Source organism: Schistocerca gregaria, chromosome 11, assembly GCF_023897955.1.
Source record: "Schistocerca gregaria isolate iqSchGreg1 chromosome 11, iqSchGreg1.2, whole genome shotgun sequence".
Taxonomy (NCBI): Eukaryota; Metazoa; Arthropoda; class Insecta; order Orthoptera; family Acrididae; genus Schistocerca; species Schistocerca gregaria.
The window spans coordinates 93,573,210-93,594,942 of record NC_064930.1 but is presented as its reverse complement, the minus strand read 5'-3'; the positions used below and the strand labels follow the sequence as shown (position 1 = coordinate 93,594,942).

General features: G+C 46.6%; 1 protein-coding gene across 1 annotated transcript in view; it reads right to left on the bottom strand.

Annotated features, from left to right (window-relative positions):
• The window catches only part of LOC126295042 (eukaryotic translation initiation factor 4 gamma 1-like), a 373,399-nt gene extending 353,294 nt beyond the window's left edge, over positions 1-20,105 (bottom strand). Inside the window, exons 1-3 of the mRNA XM_049987292.1 lie at positions 20,090-20,105; positions 14,162-14,279; positions 12,339-12,559 (exon numbers count right to left, since the gene is read on the bottom strand). Coding sequence (XP_049843249.1) covers positions 12,339-12,559; positions 14,162-14,279; positions 20,090-20,105 — 355 coding nt within the window. The remainder of the gene's footprint in view (positions 1-12,338; positions 12,560-14,161; positions 14,280-20,089) is intronic.
• Between the last annotated feature and the right edge of the window lie 1,628 nt (positions 20,106-21,733).

Genomic DNA, 21,733 nt, shown 5'->3' with positions numbered 1-21,733 from the left:
GATGTCCTTAGGTTAGTAGGTTTAAGTAGTCCTAACTTCTAGGGGACTGATAACCACCGCAGTTGAGTCCCATAGTGCTCAGAGCCATTTTTGATATGACAACACGAAATGGGATGGCAGTCATTAAAACAAAGGCAATTTTCGTTACGACAGGGCCTTGGGGCAAAATTTCGATCATCAAATTTCTCCTCACACTGACAAAATATTTTGCCGGCGCTCACATACATAGGAGGAATCATTATCATAATTAACATCTCGCACGGGAAGATTTAAGCGTCCTTCCTTGTCGCGCGTTGTTCGAGAGTGGAACGGTGGGTAAGCGGTCTGAAGGTTGTCCGATGAACCATCGACCAAGCAGAGTAATCAAGTAGATGTAGATTTTGGCTCATCAGTGTCCACATCTACATTGCTATTCTGTAATTCACAAATAAGTAAATGGCTGGCAGGTGGTTCACAGAACAACTTTCATAATAGAGACGTGGGAAAAACGAAATCCTACATCGTTCCATGCAAGCTCTGGTTTCTCTTATTTTATCACTATAGTCATTTCTCCTTATGTAAGTGGGACCCAACAAAATATTTGCGCATTCGAAGGAGGAATGTTGGTGATCTTGCTGGAACGAAAAACACTTTGTTTTCAATGATTACCACCCGAACTGACGACACCAGTGACTGTATTCTAAAGCCTAGTTCACACGACGACACTAGGTTGCACAAAAACTGCGCTATCGGCCACAGCGCATGCGCGCCGCGCGTTTGCGTAACTAGTAGGTGAAACTGAACACTTTCGGCGTGTTCCAACTTTGGCGACACTAGTTGCACGAATTTTGCGGTTATGTCTGTTCGTAGAATATAGACAAACTGAAATATGAAGTGCGGAAAGGAGAATATTGTTCGCTTCTCGGATATCTATGCTTTGCATAGGTGTTTGTGGGATTTCAGAAATGCTGATTACAAAAATAAGCAACATATTGCTGCCGCTGAGACAGTCATGTGCGATCATAACATAGACAGTTTGACAATATCTGAGTTGCAGCGCAAAATTTAATGAGTTAAGCGCACGTATACAACTGAATTAAGAAAAATACAAGCAAGTGTAATTCTAGCTGTGGCAATGCCCTCGTCTACAAGACTAAAATCCCATCATTCGATTTGGCCAACTCTTTGATAAGAAATATTATTGACAGGAGGGAACGCTATACAAATTCAAGAAGCTACATTCTTTTTTTCAATATTCATCTATTTAAAACTCGCTGAAGTGCTCCCCATTCACATATCTTAGAATTGTGAAAGATTGCACTGTACAGATCTACCTACAAGAAAGTAGTTTGTACAGCATTCTCTTCTTAATGTGACTTGTTCGAATATTTAGTTCTGTTAATGCGCCGGAGGCAGGATTCGAACCTGCGACCGTAGCGGTAGCGCTGTTCCAGATTGTAGGCCCTAGAACCGCTCGGCCACACCGGCCGGCCCCTGATGTATTCTGTAGTCAGGAGATCTCGAAGGACTAGCCCACGTTCGAAGTCATTGTGCTGTTACTGCTTGTGTACTGAGTAAACACACATGCGATTTTGACTTCGGTGAAAATGTGAAGCGGATATCGAATGATTATTGTAACGTGGTGGTGATGCGGCGGTGGAAACGTGTCCGGGCGCAAACGAACAGTGACTTGAGCAGAAGCCAACGTTATCCGTGAACACACTGACGACCCGTTATGTTACCAGTCTGTTGGTCTTGCCTTCAGGATCTCTGCTTCAGCAGGCTTCATATAAGGTGAATAAGCAAGTCCTGTATCGCCGTCATGTCGTATCCAACCCCTCACTCTTGTAATCCATTACATTTGCAGACGGTGCCGCGTTGTTAAAACGTCCATCGTTAACTTGTGACCAGGCATCGGGCACGTCCCATTGTTTATTCTCTGCAGCTCTTTAAATACTCCGGTACTACAGTGTGTATGCAATGCCCAGAATACACTGCAGCATTGGCATCTAAGCCCTTCCATCTCAGTTAGTCGTGCTTCTGCGTTTTATCCACATCTTCAGCCGCTCACGATCATCACGCACTTCTTTCCCTGGTAATTTCACAATGCTTCAATTGTCAGCAAACTAAATTTGTTAAAAAATTGTGTAATTCATTGTACAGCAGTTGTATTTTTACCTTTGCACAGATTTCGATTACAAAGAACGCATTACTTCATTCTTAACACCAGGTGTTATACTTCTGCAGAGACCGGTAAAAAAAAAAAAAAACACGACACATCGATCCGCCAGCTGTATTCTCTTCAATAGATGTCTGACTTAACTTTCTGTCTCTGTTTGCTCTCTGGTGTTAGATATAACAAATCAGAGTCCTCTGGGTGTGGCTGTTTTAACATGCGTACGTCCGCCCCCGGTATCTGAGTGGTCAGCGCGGCAGAATGTCAGTCCTAAAGGCCCGGGTTCGATTCCCGGCTGGGTCGGAGATTTTCTCCGTTCAGGGACTGGGTGTTGTGTTGTCCTAATCATCGTCATTTCATCCCCATCGACGCGCAAGTCGCCGAAGTGGCGTCAAATCGAAAGACTTGCACCAGGCGAGCGGTCTGCCCGACGGCAGGCCCTAGTCATACGACATTATTATTATTATTATTATTATTATTATTATTATTGACATGCCTACAAGTAAAAGTTTTTAATTTGATACAACATATAACTTGTTCTTTGTTGTGATCTTCAGTCCTGAGACTGGTTTGATGCAGCTCTCCACGCTACTCTATCCTGTGCAAGCTTCTTCATCTCCCAGTACCTACTGCAGCCTACATCCTTCTGAATTGGCTTAGTGTATTCATCTCTTGGTCTCCCTCTACTATTTTTACCCTCCACGCTGCCCTCCAATACTAAATTGGTGATCCCTTGATGCCTCAGAACATGTCCTACCAACCGATCCCTTCTTCTAGTCAAGTTGTGCCACAAACTCCTCCCCAATCCTATTCAACACCTCCTCATTAGTTATGTGATGTACCCGTCTAATCTTCAGCATTCTTCTGTAGCACCACACTTCGAAAGCTTCTATTCTCTTCTTGTCCAAACTATTTATCGTCCATGATTCACTTCCATACATGGCTACACTCCATACGAACACTTCCAGAAACGGGTTCCTGACACTTAAATCTATACTCGATGTTAACAAATTTCTATTCTTCCGCTTTCCTTGTCATTGTCCGTCTACATTTTATATCCTTTCTACTTCGACCATCATCACTTATTTGGTCCCCAAATAGTAAGTAAATATAATAAATATCTATGCATTTGAAAAGTACGTGATTTCCGTTGCCGCATGTAGCAGTATTTTCACCAGAAGTTTATTCCGCACGCCATGGGAGGCGTACTGCCAGTAGCAGTTGGCGCCACTGTGGGTGGATCCCCCGTCTGCCTGTACGACATGAGTACCGCAGCACGGGGAACCCCAGAGGCGCTCCAGCGCTGCCTCGCGTCCACGTCCTTCCGCAGGCGTTCTTCTGGTGCTTGAGATGTGGGGCGCCGTTTTTACGCACCGCCGTATCTCCGCTATACACACACACACCACGAGTCATGCCGTGCGCACGCACTGATATACTGCCGGGAGCGCACACAAAAAGACCCTGTTGCCGTCATTTAGCCCGTCTTGTCTCGCCTCGCCTCGCCTCTTAAAACGCGCGCCTCCTTATCAGGCAAAGCGCCACCCTGCGCAAGGCGGAAGCGACTCGCCTTCCTCCTGATGACGCTGGTCAACAACCCCGAAATGGCTCTGCCCCACTTCATCTCCAAGCCTCTGGTCTTACTGCGCCCGTGAGGACTCCGTTTCGACAGTCGGACTTGTGGGCTGACACGGCTTAGTACGACAAAATCATGTCCTAGCGATTGATTACCAGTATATGTCGCGCAGTTATCGAGGCCAGGCTGTGGTTGCTGATGAAGATACAAGTCGAAAGCACTAGACCAAAGTCGGCTGCTCTCGTTCGGTGGCCCTAAACATTGAAAAACGTGAGGCCTCCCATACCAACACTTACAGAGAAACGTTAAATATCGCCTACACAATAAATGTTACGAAGTAGTGCTCAGAGCCATTTGATCCCGCCTATCCTGTTCCACACGCGAACGGCGCGTGCCAAGTACGGTTGTCGGCGGACTTCCGTACTGGCTCTAACTTCTCCAATTTCCTCGTCGCGCCCGTTTCGCGAGAAGTGTGTGGGAAGACGTGATGTGTTGCACGACTCTTCCCGGAGTTTGAACTGCAAGCCTCCCCCTGCTGTAGGCGCCTGACAGTGGAGTTTGTCGAGCGTCTCCGTAACTCTGTCGCGGCGACTCCACGATCCCGTGACGAAACGCGCCGCCGTCGTTGGAGCCTCTATGTCTACCCTATTGACCTGATCTAGCAAGGACGCCACTGCTTGCACAGCTCCGTACGGTTGTCCCTGCCCCGTGCCCTGTACCTGCGAAGTCGTCGTCTCGCAAACAACCGTCGCCGTCAAAAATAGATTAGTGTGGTGTTAGTGTTTCAGTGTTCTTGTGTTACAAAACACAGGCTAATAGCGTCGGCCAACTCGAGTCGCCGACAAGCGATGCGGCAGCGGCGGAACACCGAGAAGAGAAAAGCGAATGACAGATAAAGACGGTAACTCCAGACAAGACACCGAAATCATCGAGTCAGTTACATCAATAGCTGTTGCACAGAGGCACGAAATGATTCACGGAGGTGGCGGAAACAATAGTGACACCATTAGCAAAATGAACACTGGCCCTGAGGCACTTTTACAATTAGCGCCTGTTACATTCATCACTGAAAATCGTCATCATCATCAGCGAATTGTAAAAGGATCTGCGGAAAATTTCTGTGAACAGTGTGATGTTGGCCGTTACACTGTATTTACTTAAACTCTCAAAAAGAGATGAGCTCTGGGACACTGCCTCCGATGGTTGCAGGTCGGCTGATATACAGGCACATCCAGCTCCCCTTAACTGCTGGTCTTACGCAACCCGCAACGCCTTCAAAAACCATGTGGGAGTTATCATATTCTCTTTCTGACCGCGCGCTACCTATTAGTCCTACAGAAAAAATGAACAGGATCTTTTTCGTAGAAAATTTATTGCACTTAAATTCTGCACTAGGATACGTTTTTGCTTGCGGCCGTAATTTTGTAATTATTCAAGAAAAACGTACAATATTAACTTTCAGATGCGTTTTTCTTGAATAAATCGAGGGATGTGCTGTCCAGATGAACCATACATGCGACCTGTTCCGCAATGCTCTGCCTGCCTACGGTACTGTCACCCTAGCACACAATGGCCTAGTCTGAAATAATGCGCACACTGCAATCGGGCGTTGGCCTTGATGAGTGTGATCAACACATGCTCCTACGTGGCGACTGCTAAGGAGGTCAAAAATGGTTCAAATGGCTCAGAGCACTATGGGACTTAACTGCTGAGGTCATCGGTCCCCTAGAACTTAGAACTAGTTAAACCTAACTAACCTAAGGACATCACACACATCCATACCAGAGGCAGGATTCGAACCTGTGAGCGTAGCGGTCGCGCGGTTTCAGACTGTAGCGCCTAGAACGGCTCGGCCACTCCGGCCGGCGCTAAGAAGGTTGCTCGTGTAATTCTAGGGTGCGTACACAGTACACCCGACATGGAAAAATTAAGGAGCGGATGCTACAAGAACGTCTTAAAACACGGGCAAGCAGCTCCATAAGTGAGTTTCGTACCGTAATGCAGACGTAGTGACAGGAAACCTGGTGCCTTACCAGTTTTGTACGCTCTCGGTCTAATACAGGTAACTCCGTAATACACCCGCACCTCATAAAAGCACACAATTCTTCCTCGAGTTAGCTGCCTCAACAGACACTACATGTTTTACATGTAACAGTGAAGGGCATCATATTAACCCGTCAGGTTAGCCGAGAGCGCTAATGCGCTGCTTCCGGGACTCGGGTAGGCGCGCAACCACAGATCGTATCCGGCCGCCGCATTAACAACGGGGGCCGGTGTGCCGGCTAGCCTGGACGTGGTTTTTAGGCGGTTTTCCACATATCTCTAGGTGAATACCGGGCTGGTTCCCACGTCCCGCCTCAGTTACACGCCACGCAGACATTTGCAACACATCCGCACTTTTCCATGAATTCCAATACACGCAGACAGATGGGGTACTCTGATTCCGTCCAGTGGGGGGGGAGGGGGGGATACGGGGCATCCGGCCACCCCTTCAAATTAGCATGCCAACCCAACGCACAATGGGGGACAGAAGCGCAAGCGATAGATAGTGAAGGGCATCATATTGTTAAGGATCCAAGAGGCAGTACTGACGGATATATGGCTCACGCGGAGACGAAGGGGAAGAGAGTACATTATGTACCACATATTACGTACAAAATCGTTCGCACAGTTCCAATAGGAAGCAACCCATATCCGCACAGGCTACACGAAGGCCCATTGCTCAGAATGGCTGAATCGATGGAATTTGTGATACTGTAATGAATGCACTCAGGCAGATGATGGGTAACCCTATATGCAAGAATCCACTGCAGAATCGCTTCTGAGTATAAAAATGGCTCTGAGCACTATGGGACACAACATCAGAGGTCATCAGTACCCTAGAACTTAGAACTACTTAAACGTAACTAACCTAAGGACAAGACACCCATCCGTGCCCGAGGCAGGATTGGAACTTGCGACCGTAGCAGTCCCGCGGTTCCAGACTGAAGCCCTTAGAACCGCTGGGTCACACCGGCCGGCGCTTCTGAGCCTAGGTCTGAATAATGGCGGGATACGTTAAGAATGCACAGCACCCGAACGCTCGCTCGAACATTCCAGGAAAATTACCAAACACAGCCGCCGACGATTTCAGCGCAGCTGCCAGGTGGCTGAAAGGGGCCGTCAAAAGAATCGTTTCTGTCTCGTCGGTTTAGTGGAATTCAGAGTGACAGACAGGGCGGATATGGGGGTGGGGAAGGGGAGGGAGACATGGGCGTACTCAGGGACATCTGCCCCCCCCCCCCCGCAGAAGATATTGGCAGTTTTTCACTAGTTTAGTGTTTTACACTGGTTTTCTGTTTTATTTAATAAGAAGTGCTGTATGTTGTCTCGAGTCCTTGTTTCCTGAGACAAGTATGACCTCCTCCCCCCCCCCCCCCCCCGTTCAGATCCTGGGTACGCCTTGGAGGGAGATGGCTTCTCACGAGAAAAAGAAGTCCGTATAAAATTTATAAAGTGGCGACAGACACGAGATAGCGCTACGCTATATACGAACTTCTCGGTTTGGAGGCCGCAAAGGGAGACGGTAAAGAAAGAAAAACGGAGTATGTGTGTTAATTTGGAGCGAGTCGCAAGACGATATTACGTGATTTTGAGGGTTCGCGGCTCAGACCGGGAAACAAAAGAGTCGGCAAAATGTGAGCAGAGACACACGACGGCGACAACTGAACCGCCTCAAACGGCGATTCCCCCGAGGAGGAAGCGTCCGCCACTGGGGCGGTTGGGCAACGCGGAGCGAGGCCGGCCGTTTTAGCGCCGCTTCCTTGTGGCCGCCTGTGCAAGGCCGCGCACTTCACTCGCCTTTCCCACGACTGCAGCACCAACGAGGGCGCCGGTCATTAAGCTGTAATTGTAGTCTCAGACAATACACACTGCGCAACAAAATTAAAGGGTCACTTCTTCCACAGCCCGTAACTGTCACCCACTGCGACGCTGAAGTGTCAAACCCGGGTCTAACCTGCCCGCAACCTTCCTTTGCGTGGCGCCTGTGACGTCATCCCTCGGGCACGGCGGCGCTTGCAAACAGGTGTCGACACACACGAAAAAAATGACAAGTGATGTTTACATAGGTTCATACAATGTTCTTAATGTAGATAAGGGTAATGCCACCGCCATACTGAACAGTGAGGACTATCATGGAAAAATGAACGATATTTTGGTTCCCTCCAATTACAAAAAGCTCCAGAAGGATCCGACTATGAAGATTTCAAGTGTGACAAATCGACTGGTGAAAGCGTCTTCATTTGGCTCCGACGATAAGAAGCTGCTTTGTAAAACAGAAGCGTGCCCACCTAGACTTTATGGCTTACCCAAAGTTCATGAACCTGGGATTTCGTTGAGGCCAATTGTCAGCGCTATAGGCGGACCAACACACGAGTTAGCTGGACACCTTGCCTCAAGGCTGCAGCCTTATGTTGGTAGGAGGGACAGTCATATTAATAATTCAGCTCATTTCATCGACAAGTTAAAGGAAACGAGCGTGAACCCGGATGATATCCTCGTCAGTTTTGACGTTGTCTCGTTATTTACCATGACTCCGGTAAATGAAGCTATCTTACGCATAGCGGATATTTTTCCTACCGACACTGCCTCAGCACAACCTACTTCCAATACAATAAGAACTTTTATGAACAGATTGACAGGGTGGCTATGGCAGACCTCTTAGTCCTGCTGTGGCTAACTTGTTTATGGAGACTTTTGAACAACGGGCGTTGCAGACTGCCAGTAAGAGACCAGCCAGATGGTGTCGCTATGTCGATGAGACGTTCGTAGTATGGACACACGGAGCAGAGTAGTTGGATGCCTTCCTGACACATTTAAGCAGCATTCATCCGAAACTCCAATTTACTATGGAGACGGAAAGGTATGGGTAATTGAATTTCCTGGATGTTTCTGTGATTAAACGACGGGAAGGAACGTTGGGCCATAACTTGTATAGAAAGACCACACATGCTAATCGTTATGTGCATGAAGATTCAAACCACCCACCCTAGACCAAAAAAAAGAGGTGTAATGAGAAGCCTGGTAGACAGGGCGTACAAAATTTGTGAATCTGTTTATTTAAAAGATGAGACTGAACATCTACGGTCAACTTTCGTGAAGAATGGCTATTCGAGCACTTCGCTCTAGGCAGAGAATAAGGAGCAACGACGAACAACAGTCGCCCAAGGGCAAAGTTTTTCTTCCGTTCGTTAGTAAGGTCCCAGATCGTATTGGGAAAGTTTAAAGCAAGTATGGGGTGGAAAGTATTTTCAGACCTATCAGGAAAATAAAAGAATATTTAAGGTCGGCGAAAGATGCACGACACCCTTCGGCTACACCGGGAGTATATAAAATTCCTTGCAGTTGTGGACAGGTTTACATCGGTACCACAAAGAGAAGTGTGAACACCCGTCTTGTAGAACATAAGAGGAATTGCCGCCCGGGTCACACGGACAAATCGGTCGTAGCGCAACATGTTTACCGGGAAGGTGAAAATGGTTGAAATGGCTCTAAGCACTACCGGACTTAAACTTCTGAGGCCATCAGTCTCCTAGAACTTGGAACTACTTAAACCTAACTAAGCTAAGAACATCACAGACACGTCCATGCTCGAGGCAGGATCCGAACTTGCGACCGTATCGGTCACGCGGTTCCCGAGTGAAGCGCCTAGAACCGCTCGGCCACCAACGCCGGCAGCTGCATCGCAACTGAAAGTGACCTCGCCGCTTTTGGCCGTAGGTTCGGCGGCTCTGGAATACAGGGCGGAACCACTAGGAGCAGTTTACATCCATTCGACGAAATCTCCACGAGGCAGCAAAGGGTGTTTACGCTTTGCAAGCCCTGCTGTGGCGTGATCGCGCGGGACTGAAACATGTGCGTGAATAAAATGGCAAAGGCTCCCTCTAAAGTTACGTGTCGTGCGGCTGTGCTTGCCCCCACACGCAAGTAGAGGGACGCCTCTGACCGCCTGGTATGGTGGGAGACTGCTGTAGCCCAGCGCGCACAGTTGAGAGGCATGCGACCTCTTGCCTCTCCGGGCAACCGCTGCAAGCGGCTAGCGCGCAAGGAAAGAAGCACGGCTATAAACGCTACTAACGGCAATTGTCATGTCATCACTATACGTACAGATAAATACGTACATCAAATAATTCGTACAAGTTGCAACTCCTGATGATTCAACTTTTATCCACTTTACCAATGTGAGGTCCAAATTAGCTGAATGTGGAATACTAATAAATACAATCTAATGTAAGAAAAAAAAAAGAACGACGGCGTTTAAGAACAAAACGAGAATATGTTTTCCAAAAGGAAACACTGTCCGTTATGGACGTACTGATTTATATGCTATTGATTAATAACGACCTTCTTCGTCACTATCAACCACATTTTAGAAAACTCATAAGCAACACTCTGTAACATACGCAACCCACAAATCAATCCACCAGTCCACATGCAGGTCCACCTGCTGTTGTTGTTGCGGTCTTCAATCCAGAGACTGGTTCGATGCAGCTCTCCATGCTACTCTGTCCTCTGCAAGCTGCTTCATCTTCCAGTACCTTCTGCAGCCTACATCCTTCTGAATCTCCTTAGTGTATTCAGCTCTTGGTCTCCCTCTACGATTTTTACCCTCCACGCTGCTAAATTTGTGATCCTTGACCCCTCAGAACATGTCCTTTCTTCTTGTCAAGTTGTGTCACAAACTCCTCTTCTCCCCAATTCTATTCAATACCTCCTCATTAGTTATGCGACCTACCCATCTAATCTTCAGCATTCTTCTGTAGCACCACATTTCGAAAGCTTCTATTCTCTTCTTGTCCAAACTATTTATCGTTCACGTTTCACCTCCATACGTGGCTACATTCCACAAAAATACTTTCAGAAACGACTTCCTGACACTTAAATCTATACTCGTTGTCAACCAATTTCTCTGCTTCAGCAACGCTTTCCTTGTCATTGCCAGTCTACATAAAAATTATAAAATAATCTGCATAAAGAAACAAAATGTTCGAGAGGCCCGTGTAACACTACCCTGAGACATATTTTATAAATGCTAATAACACGCTCTAACTTTTATTAAGCTGTGATAAAACTACTTTTGCAAGCTTTTTTTATCTCACAAATATTTCACAGAGGTCTTTTACTGTGTAAGACATGAGTGCCTGGTTGTTAAGTAGGTATTTAAGTTCGCACTGCACCTGGTCCTCCCACGTGTATTATGAAAATTGTGCTACAGTCCTATGTGACACAGCTCATGTTAGCATTTACAAGTTGGTGAGCTGATTTGTATGTTACATACGTTGCAACGTGTTGTACATCCGTTCTCCAAATGTTGTCTGATAATAAAATGCAAAATTTGGATAACAATAAACAAACTGTATAGTCAGTAATGAATAATGTTTTATCTTTGAAGTTATTAGGACCCACTGAGGACTTAATTACATAGATGTCCAAGAGGCATGAAAGCAGCATAAAAAACATCATTTTCTGTCAAATAAGAACTGATTTAATACTGATTATGTCAGGGCTTGAACAGAGTTCGTGAATCTCTTCGTTATGCAGTTTTCGCCACTCTCCGCTAATGTCATCCCTTTTTGCTCCGAAAATTTTCCTCAAAATTTTGTTTTCAATTACTCGAAACGTCTTTTCATTTTGCACACTGACAGACCAAGTCTCACACCCATACAGCATAACTGGAAGAACAGTACTTTGGTATATTCTAATCTTTAAATTCCTACACAATATCCGTGATGAAAGTAATCTATACAGCGAGGAGTAGCACGCATTTCCCGCCCGTAATCCGCTCTCTTCCAATGATCTGCATCAAGAGCAAAAGGGCCCGTGTAACGCTACCCTGAGACATCTCTCATAAAAACTAGGAACACGGTCTAGATTTTATTAAGCTGTGATAAAACTACCTTTGCATTTTTTTAAAATAAGTATTTGACAGAGGTCTTTTACTGCGTAATACATTAGTGGTCGGTTGTTAAGTATGTATTTAAGTTCATACTGTTACAGTCCTATGTGATACAGCTCATGTTAGCATTGAAAAGCGGCACAGTGATTTGTATGTTACATATATTGCTACGTGTTGTACACCCGTTCTCCAAATGTTGTCTGATAATAAAATGTAAAATTTGGATAACAATAAATAAACTGTACAGCCAGTAAACGAATAAAGTTTTCTCTTTAAAGTTATTCGGACCCATAGAGGGCTTAATTACATAGATGGTCAAGAGACAAAAAACCACCATAAAAAAGATCAGTCACATAAGAACTATATTTACAAAAAAAAATGTGTGTACTTTAACTGCATCCGAGAAATGCACATCGTAAATGACTGTAAGTTGTAACTAATTTCTCGTTAGTTTAAAGAGAAGGAGCGAATGTCAAAGAGTCACCACACAAGAGAGTTTTTGATCAAACCGAATTCTAGAGGAAACGGAGAAATAAAAATAACACATGAAAATTTTTATTGTAGAAATAGCAATTACAGCATGCGACAAAGAATGGGGAAAATTTTAAGTGCGTACGTGCGCGCGGCAGGTTCTGCCTGCGATGTTGGCAACGCGAGATGCAGCAGTCACTTACTTCCGGAATTGGCCGATATGAGGCGGAAGCCACCGAGCGCGGCGACGGCGGCGGGTGGTGGGGGAGCCGGCGCCCCGCCCTGCGCCTGCTGCTGCTGCGGAGTCGGCGGCTGGGGGGGCTGCTGCAGGCCGTGCGCGTGCGGGTGGGGGTGGGGGTGCGCATGCGCGTGAGGGTGGGGGTGGGGGTGCGCCAGGTGGGGCGGCGGCGGGGGGGGGCGGGCCCTGCGGGGAGCCGGGCGGCGCGGGCGCCAGGAAGCAGTGCATGGCGGGCTCCTTGCGGCCCCCGTAGCGGGTCACCATGGCAACCGCTGCGAAACGCTACTGTCCGCTGGCCGATTCCCAGCAAAACATACGTCCTACTACGCGACTAAACAAAATTACTATAAATATTTTTTTGTTTTAAAAAAAATAACGTAAACCGAACACACTACAATTGATGCCTAAATTCTCCGCATAGTAGATGGCTGTGTTGTCTGAGGGGGCCACTGACATCTGTTCCTGATGTGGAGACGCGCGGCTTGCCTGGGTGCTGCCGGTGCTGGACCACTCGGCGACAGTTTGAGGGCCGTACCACTCCAGTCGGTTCTGCGTCCGCGGATGATGGGAGGGAGAAGCCGGGCGCCGAAACCATTGCCACGAGAGCGCTGGATTCACTCGCTCTCGATCACTGCTCGCTCGCGTTCTCCAATGTCTGAGCACTTAGGCAGGCGGTAAAGAGCAATCTACTCCCGGTGCGGCCGAGGTTCTCGACAACGACTTCTCAGAGACGATGGGGAGCCTCGTGGCAAGCAGCGCGATCCTCGTCTTGCAGATACGTAACGGGAGCATGAGACGTTTTCAGTTAACCGACGAAATTCTTGCCGCGTTCCCCTCTCCTCGCAAATACCACAGTTCTTGGATGCCCGGCTGGTACGTCAGTGCAAAAATTACAGACACACGCCTCGAGAAAACTACTCCACCGCGCTCTAAAACACGATTTATCAAAGCGAGCCTTCATAAATAGCTGTCGAGCAGTTTTGGGAACGCGGTTCGCCTTCTGACGGCAAAAAATTCGAGCTACCTCCGCTATTTTTCTCCTCGGGCCGCGCTCGTCCACGCGCCGTGCGATGCGCCGAGGGCGTGGAGAAACGAGAGATGTGGGTTACGGTACAGCCCTCGCCTTCACTGCCGAATCGATATCTGCTGCGGCGAGACGCCTCGGCTGCGCCACACGACCTCACACACACAGACACAACCACCCACCGCCACACACTGCTACCAGGTAACTGCGGCCAGGTAACGGGTGCACACGCCCTCTCTCCACAAACACCCGCGGACCGGGCCAGATAGCTCCCGCACAAGGTAGACGGGGCTACGTAAATTCTTCTCGGCTCTGCTCGTGTCTCCCGCGGTCGGCCTTCTCTGCGAAATCGATCGCTCGATGCGGTTGCGGCAGATGAGATTTTTAGCGCTGGGGTGAGTCCGGCAGCGCAGCACACCACAAGAACCGAGACCGGGAGCAACGGCCGCTACAGCCCGCACAACTCCCACGCGCCTTGGCCAGCCGCCACCGGGCCTGTCAAGTTCGGCGAGAGGTCACCACCGACACGCACACGCACAAAGGAGCCACCGCCGCCACTCCACACAAAGGAGCCTTCTGAAACTCTTCTGCACTCTCCTCACTTGCGCCCACACACACACACCGTTCCTGTTCGGCTCCGTTCCTTGCTGTCCCGCCGCCTTAGGGGCGGGGACGCTGCTCTCCGGGCACTCGAGACGGCGACTACGCGAGTCTCGCGCACACAAACACACCACAGAGTCCTACTCACGAAACTTGGCTCTCACTGCGTCAGCGCCATGACAGTGTCTGCTGGCGAGGCTCCGCTGAGCTGCGCCGACCAGGCCACTTCCCCCACCACGCGCTCTTCTCGTCCCCCACCACCGCCGACGCGCGCCAGAGATGCTGCGCGCGGAAATCAAAGAGGTTCTCCCACACAAGTCAGAGAGGTTACCTCTCCCGACGACTATCTCTGCTACGGAGGGTAGTTTGAATCGATTAGCGTTTCTGAAGAAGAGAAATTTGTTAACATCGAATATAGATTTATGTATCAGGAAGTCGTTTCTGAAAGTATTTGTTTGGAGTGTAGCCATGTATGGAAGTGAAACATGGACGATAACTAGTTTGGACAAGAATAGAAGCTTTCGAAATGTGGTGCTACAGAAGAATACTGAAGATAAGGTGGATAGATCACGTAACTAATGAGGAGGTATTGAATAGGATTGGGGAGAAGAGAAGTTTGTGGCACAACTTGACTAGAAGAAGGGATCGGTTGGTAGGACATGTTTTGAGGCATCGAGGGATCACAAATTTAGCATTGGAGGGCAGCGTGGAGGGTAAAAATCGTAGAGGGAGACCGAGAGATGAGTACACCAAGCAGATTCAGAAGGATGTAGGTTGCAGTAGGTACTGGGAGATGAAGCAGCTTGCACAGGATAGAGTAGCATGGAGAGCTGCATCAAACCAGTCTCAGGACTGAAGACAACAACAACAACATAGCAACTATTGACGCTGACTCGCACTGAACTTCGTATTTATTTTGAGGAGCCGATGATATATAAGTTCTAAATTTTTTTCCGTAAGTCATGGTATGCATAGAGCTGCACTGTCACTTTATTAAACAACCAGTTTTGATCAGAAAAGGACCATCAAAACTTAGGTGCTCGCTTGAGCACTTTTATCTATTCTAGCATTTGGTTTTCAGTTGTCTTAAAAATAAAAGAAAGATGCATAAGTCGTTTACACTCGCCTGGCCGATGTACTGAGTGCACGCAAAGATTTGAAGCTGTTCCCAGAGAAGTGGAGATGCAAGAAGTATACAGATGACGAAATGAGGTGTGAGTTACTTGTGACATTCCCGTGGGAAAGACAGCCTGCATAATGCTACTGCTCTGTGATTGGCTGCTGTCTTCGGAGCAAGGGCACCAAAACGTTTAAGTATAGTTGTTGTTATTATTAGTTAAACTACTCATTGGAATGACTTCACTTTTTAATATAAATATCTCTCAACAGCTGACTATCAATCAGTCATTTTAGAATTATTAAAAACAATTTATGCAAAAAAACAAAAGAGTGACGAAATTGCAGACGAAGCACTTCGGAAGCGTTCGGGTCACGCTTTTTCTGCTATGGGGGGCGCGAAGTATTTCGGGCTGTTCGTCACTCTGGATTAGGCAGTCGAGAAGAACAGACATGTTGTTTGTCGTAGGACGTGTTTCCAATTTTTATTTAAGGTCCCGTTCGTCACTCTGGATTAGGCAGTCGTGATGTACAGTCATGTTGTCTATCGTAGGATGTGTTTGCCAGTATTTAGTATTGAAAGATTCACTCCGGTGGTCATGAGGCACAGACACGTGCCACGAATAGTGTAAAGACACACTTTCGTAAACATTGTGTTTGATCTTGTACTTTGCTGTATCACAAGGTATTGTATTAAGATCATGTAGTCTTCTCTTGTGGCTATATTAAAATATGCGAGTGACATCCGAAAGAAGTGATACATTATTTCAGAACAGAACCTCGCTAAAAAGTCAGTTTCAGCCTCAAGATACAGAACGTACGACCTGCGTGCAGTTTTCTGGGCTGGGGACATCAACTGGAAGACAGCAGATTAGTGAACTATAACAGAACCTTCGTGTTCCACACAGTGCAGTGGAAACAACTAGGCGCCTCACATGTACTGCATGCACAGAACAAATGTGCTCAGTGGCACGTCATCTGCAGCAATGCAGAGGAGGTAATGGAGTATGATGGTTAATAACACCAACCATCAATTCATTCTTCTTTTCTTGCCGTAATATTCTGGAAGGAAAGTATTCTCCATCTAGCCCATGTTTGTCACATGAGAACGTCAACGAAGGGAAAAGAACGGGAGGCGACGTCACTGTCCAACTAGACCGTACATATACACGTCACTACGCTTGGCCAAGTTCCGGGAACTGCAAGAGAGGTTACCAGGTGCGACAGATGCTACAAAATGACGAAATAAAACTGTGGGGCAGCCATATGCCTCATATAACTGTCGCTATTGCTGACTGCTACTTCAGCCACGTTTAGTTGCAATATAGGCACGGTCATCCGCAGAAATTCACCCCTGTGTTGTGGCAGACACTAATACTGTCCTTTTTCACATTAATGCGTTGGTCGGTTTCAAGAAGCCACAGTATTGTCTCACTGCGATCAGCCACGAAACGCTATTCATATATCTGAGTAAACGAGAGGTCTACCGGAGTGATGGGATTCCTAAATCGAATAAAAGCTCTGTATGCCTACCCTACATTCCAGGAGTGGGCAAGGATCTTCTCCTCCCCCCCCCCCCCCCCCATCCCCCTACGGACGCCAATGAATGCAGGTTAATTCTACTGGTATCAATAATCTGTTGCATGCATGACATATGTACATCAACGCGCGTAAAAGCGACGATTATAATTTTAATTTGTATTTTCACTTTGTCATTTCAGTACCCGGTTGTCAATTTTAGACACGTGTGTATCACTGTCCGTATAGGTGGCGATTATTTGCAGTTTTTACTATTGTTTTTTTTATATTGAAATAGGCTTAATGAGGTAATTTTCATTCAACGTTTATTTCGATAAGGCTCTGCCTCGTCCAACAAGAAATGGTGCGTCTTGCTAGCCTGCCTTTTACTGTAGAGCGGATGGACAAGAACACTGAAAACCACAAACATTCCACACTGTCACACCTAATACGGAATACGAAAACTGCTGGCAGTCAAAACGGTCCCCAGCCGCGTCGGAATGGATAACTTAACGTTCTGGGTCTACATCTACATCGATACTCTGCACATCACATTTAAGTGCCTGACAGACGGTTCTTCAAACCACCTTCACAATTCTCTATTATTCCAATCTCGTATAGCGCGCGGAAAGAACCAACACCCATATCTTTCCATACGAGCTCTGATATCCCTTCTTTTATTGTGGAGATCGTTCCTCCCTATGCAGATAGGTGTCAAAATATTTCCACATACGGAGGAGAAAGTTGGTGATTAGAATTTTGTGAGATGATTCCGTCGCAACGAAAAACGCCTTTCTTTTAATGATGTCCATCCCACATCCTGACACTCTCTCCCATATTTCGCGACAATACAAAACGTGGTGCCCTTCTTTGAACTTTTTCGATGTACTCCGTCAGTCCTACCTGGTAAGACACCCGCAGCAGTACTCTAAAAGAGGACGGACAAGCGTAGTGTAGGCAGTCTCCTTAGTAGATCTGTTACATTTTCTAAGTGTCCTTCCAATGAAACGCAGTCTTTGGCTAGCCTTCTTCACAATATTTTCTATGTGTTCCTTCCCATTTAAGTTGTTCTTAAATGTAATTCCGAGGTATTTAGTTGAATTTACGGTCTTTAGAGTTGACTGATTTAACGTGTAACCGAAGTTTACCGAATTCCTTTTAGCACTCATGTGGAAGACCTCACACTTTTCGTTATTTGGAGTCAACTGCCAATTTTCGCAACATTCAGATATTTTTTCTAAATAGTTTTGCATTTTGTTTCGATCTTCTGATGACTTTATTAGTCGATAAATGACAGCGTCACCCGCCAACAACCGAAGACGGCTGCTCAGATTCTCTCCCAAATCGTTTACATATGTATGGAACAGCAAATGGCCTGTAACACTACCTTGGGGAACGCCAGAAATCAATTCTGTTGTAGTCCATGACTTTTCGTCAATTACAACGAACGGTGACCTCTCTGACCGGAAATCACAAATGCAGACACACAGCTCAGACGATACTCCGTGATTACGCAATTTCACTACAAGCCTTCCGGAAATCCAGAAATACGGAATCTGAAATCCGTTGTCGATAGCACTCAGCACTTCATGAGAGTAAAGAGCTAATTGTGTTTCACAAGAACGATGTTTTCTAAACCCATGTTGATTGTGTGTCAACAGACCGTTTTCTTCGAGGTAATTCATTATGATCGAGGGAGGCTCCCTGCAAAATAGGTAACGAGTATGGAGGCGAATAACGATCATGCACCCTTCTTGCCACAGTAGACCACAAAGGCTCGATAATATCGAGATCCGGTGGGTGTAATTGCTAGGAGACATCAGCTTATACATCCGAGTGCTGGACGACGCCAGCTATGTGGACAAGCTTCCTACCGACTTGCGACGCTACGTCGGGGGATGAACCTGATCAGCGAGAAATGGTCAGATAATACTTGGCAGTAATGTACGACGCAGAGTAATCGCAAGATCCACCGAATACCACGATACGGTTGCCCAAATCATCGCCGGCCGGAGTGGCCGAGCGGTTCTAGGCGGACGCAGGTTCCAATCCTGCCTCGGGCATGTATGTGTGTGATGTCTTTAGGTTAGTTAGGTTTAAGTAGTTCTAAGTTCTAGGGGACTGACGAACTCAGAAGGTAAGTCCCATTGTGGTTAGAGCCATTTGAACCATTTTGAACCCAAATCATCAATGCTGTCCCGCCAGGTTTCTCTCTTCACTTTTGGAATGTAAACTGGGCCCAAAGTCGGAAAAATTGTAGAACGGGACTCATCCCACCAAATGATTTTCTTCCACTGTTTCTGAGTTGTGTCTTTACTGATTACGTTTCTCCGCTTTCCGTGTATCCGGCATAGAACACCCATACGGTGTCTCTTGAAACAACAAACACTTCAGCTACCTTCCTTACTGAAACATCATACAAGCACCAACAATTTCCCCTTTCCGAATTCACTCGGCTCCGAAATAACGCACTCGTAACCACACAGGACGCTGCTCTGACCACGACTGACGTTGGGGACAGTTCGAGGCCAAAAACGATGGCACACTGAAATGTAATGCCCCCGAATTTTTTACATGCAACTCATAAATTTTAAAATAAAATAGTTTTTATTACCATACTACGTCTTTATTCTTCATTTCTACGTATTTATTTCTTAACATCGTCACACTGCCGACGAACAAATTTCTTCGAACGAAAGACCAGTTTGTTGATAGTGTCACTGCACAACGTTTGAGTTTGTTTATGACAGAGCCCTTTGTTGTCCAAGTGTTCAGATGTGTGTGAATTCTTATGGGACGTAACTGCTAAGGTCATCATTCAATAAGCTTACACACTTCTTAACATAAATTATCCTAAGGGACACACACTCTCACACACACACACACACACACACACACACACACACACACACACACACATGGCCGAGGGAGCCTCGAATCTCCGCCGGGACCAGCCGCACAGTCCATGACTGCAGCGCCCTAGACCGCTCGGTCCTTTGTTGTTCAAGGAGCCACATCATCACATGTGCTTGCAACGCTTCGTCAATACCAAAGTGAAGTCATGGAAGGCGTTTTTTAAGTTTTGGAAACAGATGGTACTAGGATGGGGCCACGCTGGGCGTTACTTAACGGAGCACGGTCGAAGACAGTGAAGCCCTTGGCGTCGGAGAGTTACCGATGTCGCACCGCCCGTGTGTGGTCTCGTACAGTCAAGCTAACGGGGAGTGTGCCCCATGTGTCGGCGAACTCTTCCAACTCGAAACTCGATTACAGCATGCAGTTTCTGACGCATACATAATTACGTTACACAGCGCCATGTTAAACGATATAAAGCGGACGCCTCTAGAGGTACCGGGTTGGAAATATATACACATGAAGAGTGATGATTTAGAATGTTGATAACGTTTGTTGATTCGGAAAGATTTAACAGTTTTCTTACAAAAATTCCGAGGGATTACTTTTCAGCACGCCCATGTCTAAGAGCGGGGTTGGGTAGTACCTCCATGTATGTTCAAGCATGCATTTCTCCATGTGTTTCGGTATTTCCCCCTCTAACTCTTGTACCTCACAACATGATTTACGACAGCTGAAACACGGCCGGCCGGTGTGGCCGTGCGGTTCTAGGCGGCTCAGTCTGGAACCCCGCTGCTGCTACGGTCGCAGGTTCGAATCCTGCCTCGGCCATGGCTGTGTGTGATGTCCTTAGGTTAGCTAGATTTACGTAATTCTAAGCTCTAGGGGACTGATGACCTCAGATGATAAGTCCCATAGTGTTCAGAGCCAACTTACTCCCTTTTGTGTCTAGCGCTGGCCCTGTATACAACAAGATACATTTAACGTATGACTCTTGGCTAATAAATATAATTAATCGTGTTTCAAGTTGATTCTGCGATGCTATTACACTCTATTTTGTTTTAACACGTTACAGTTTCCCACCTTTCTCGAAGGTGCTCGCTCTCTGAAGAGCGAATCATGTATTAAAGAAAATTGTGCGCTACCTTTGGCTGCTCCTCAATTTCATTTCTTATGATCTCCCCCCCCCCCCCCCCCTGCCCCTGCCGGAGATTTCGATCTCATTAAAAAGTCGGAATACAATGTCACAATGAAAGGCCTAACAATGATAAACTTATTAATGGTCGAAGCAAACTTTTATGGCGGACGCCTTTTGACAAAGTTTGTATGGTAAGCTCCTCAGAACTTGGTCAATAAAAAAAGTGGCGCCCAAATATTTCAATACAGCGACATTTATCTGCTAGAGAAATCGTATATATCGAAACTCTTCAATATACAGAAGGCAATACTGTGATTATCCTCCGACGTGCCAAATAACGTCTAAAACAACTGTATCTTCCCCCTTACGCAGAGCTGCGTTTTTCATTTTGAAAATAGTTATTTATTGTAATTTCCTTTGGCCAAGTGTTATAAAACCTAACCCATTTTTCTTTTTCAGAAATCTGGTCTCGATTGTGGAACTTCACTCATAGGAGAAATATGCACGTCGCCATGGAACATTTCCAATGCGTCCCGAAAACGAAGAAATAAAATAAAGCGTAAGAAGACACAAAACCACGAAATCCGCTGCTGTTGCACGGGAGATGAGGGGGCGAGAAAAGTTTAACTTCCACAGAAGTTGCCCGCGCATCGATCATGTGAAACCCAACTCGCACTTCTCTCACATTACGTACTGAACGCTTTGGACCAAGGCAACCAGGTAGATGCAGTATTTCTTGATTTTCGGAAAGCATTTGACTCAGTACCACAGCTACGCTTAGTGGCAGAAGTACCATCATACGGAGGAGGGGGGAGGGGTATCAAATGAAATTTTTTACTGGATTGAGGGCTTTTTAGCAGGGAGGACGCTGCATCTCATCTTGGATGGAGAGAGTCTACAGGTGTCACACAGAGAAATGTGTTGGGATCGTTCCTATTCGTGTGCATATTAATGACGTTGACGACAATATTCATAGTAACCTCAGACCATAATGTAATAAAAATTTAGTCAGATCTTTTCAAAATGGTGCAAAAATTGGCGACTTCCTTGAATGTTCAAATCGTTCAAATGGCTCTGAGCACTAAGCGACTTAACGAGGTCATCAGTCCCC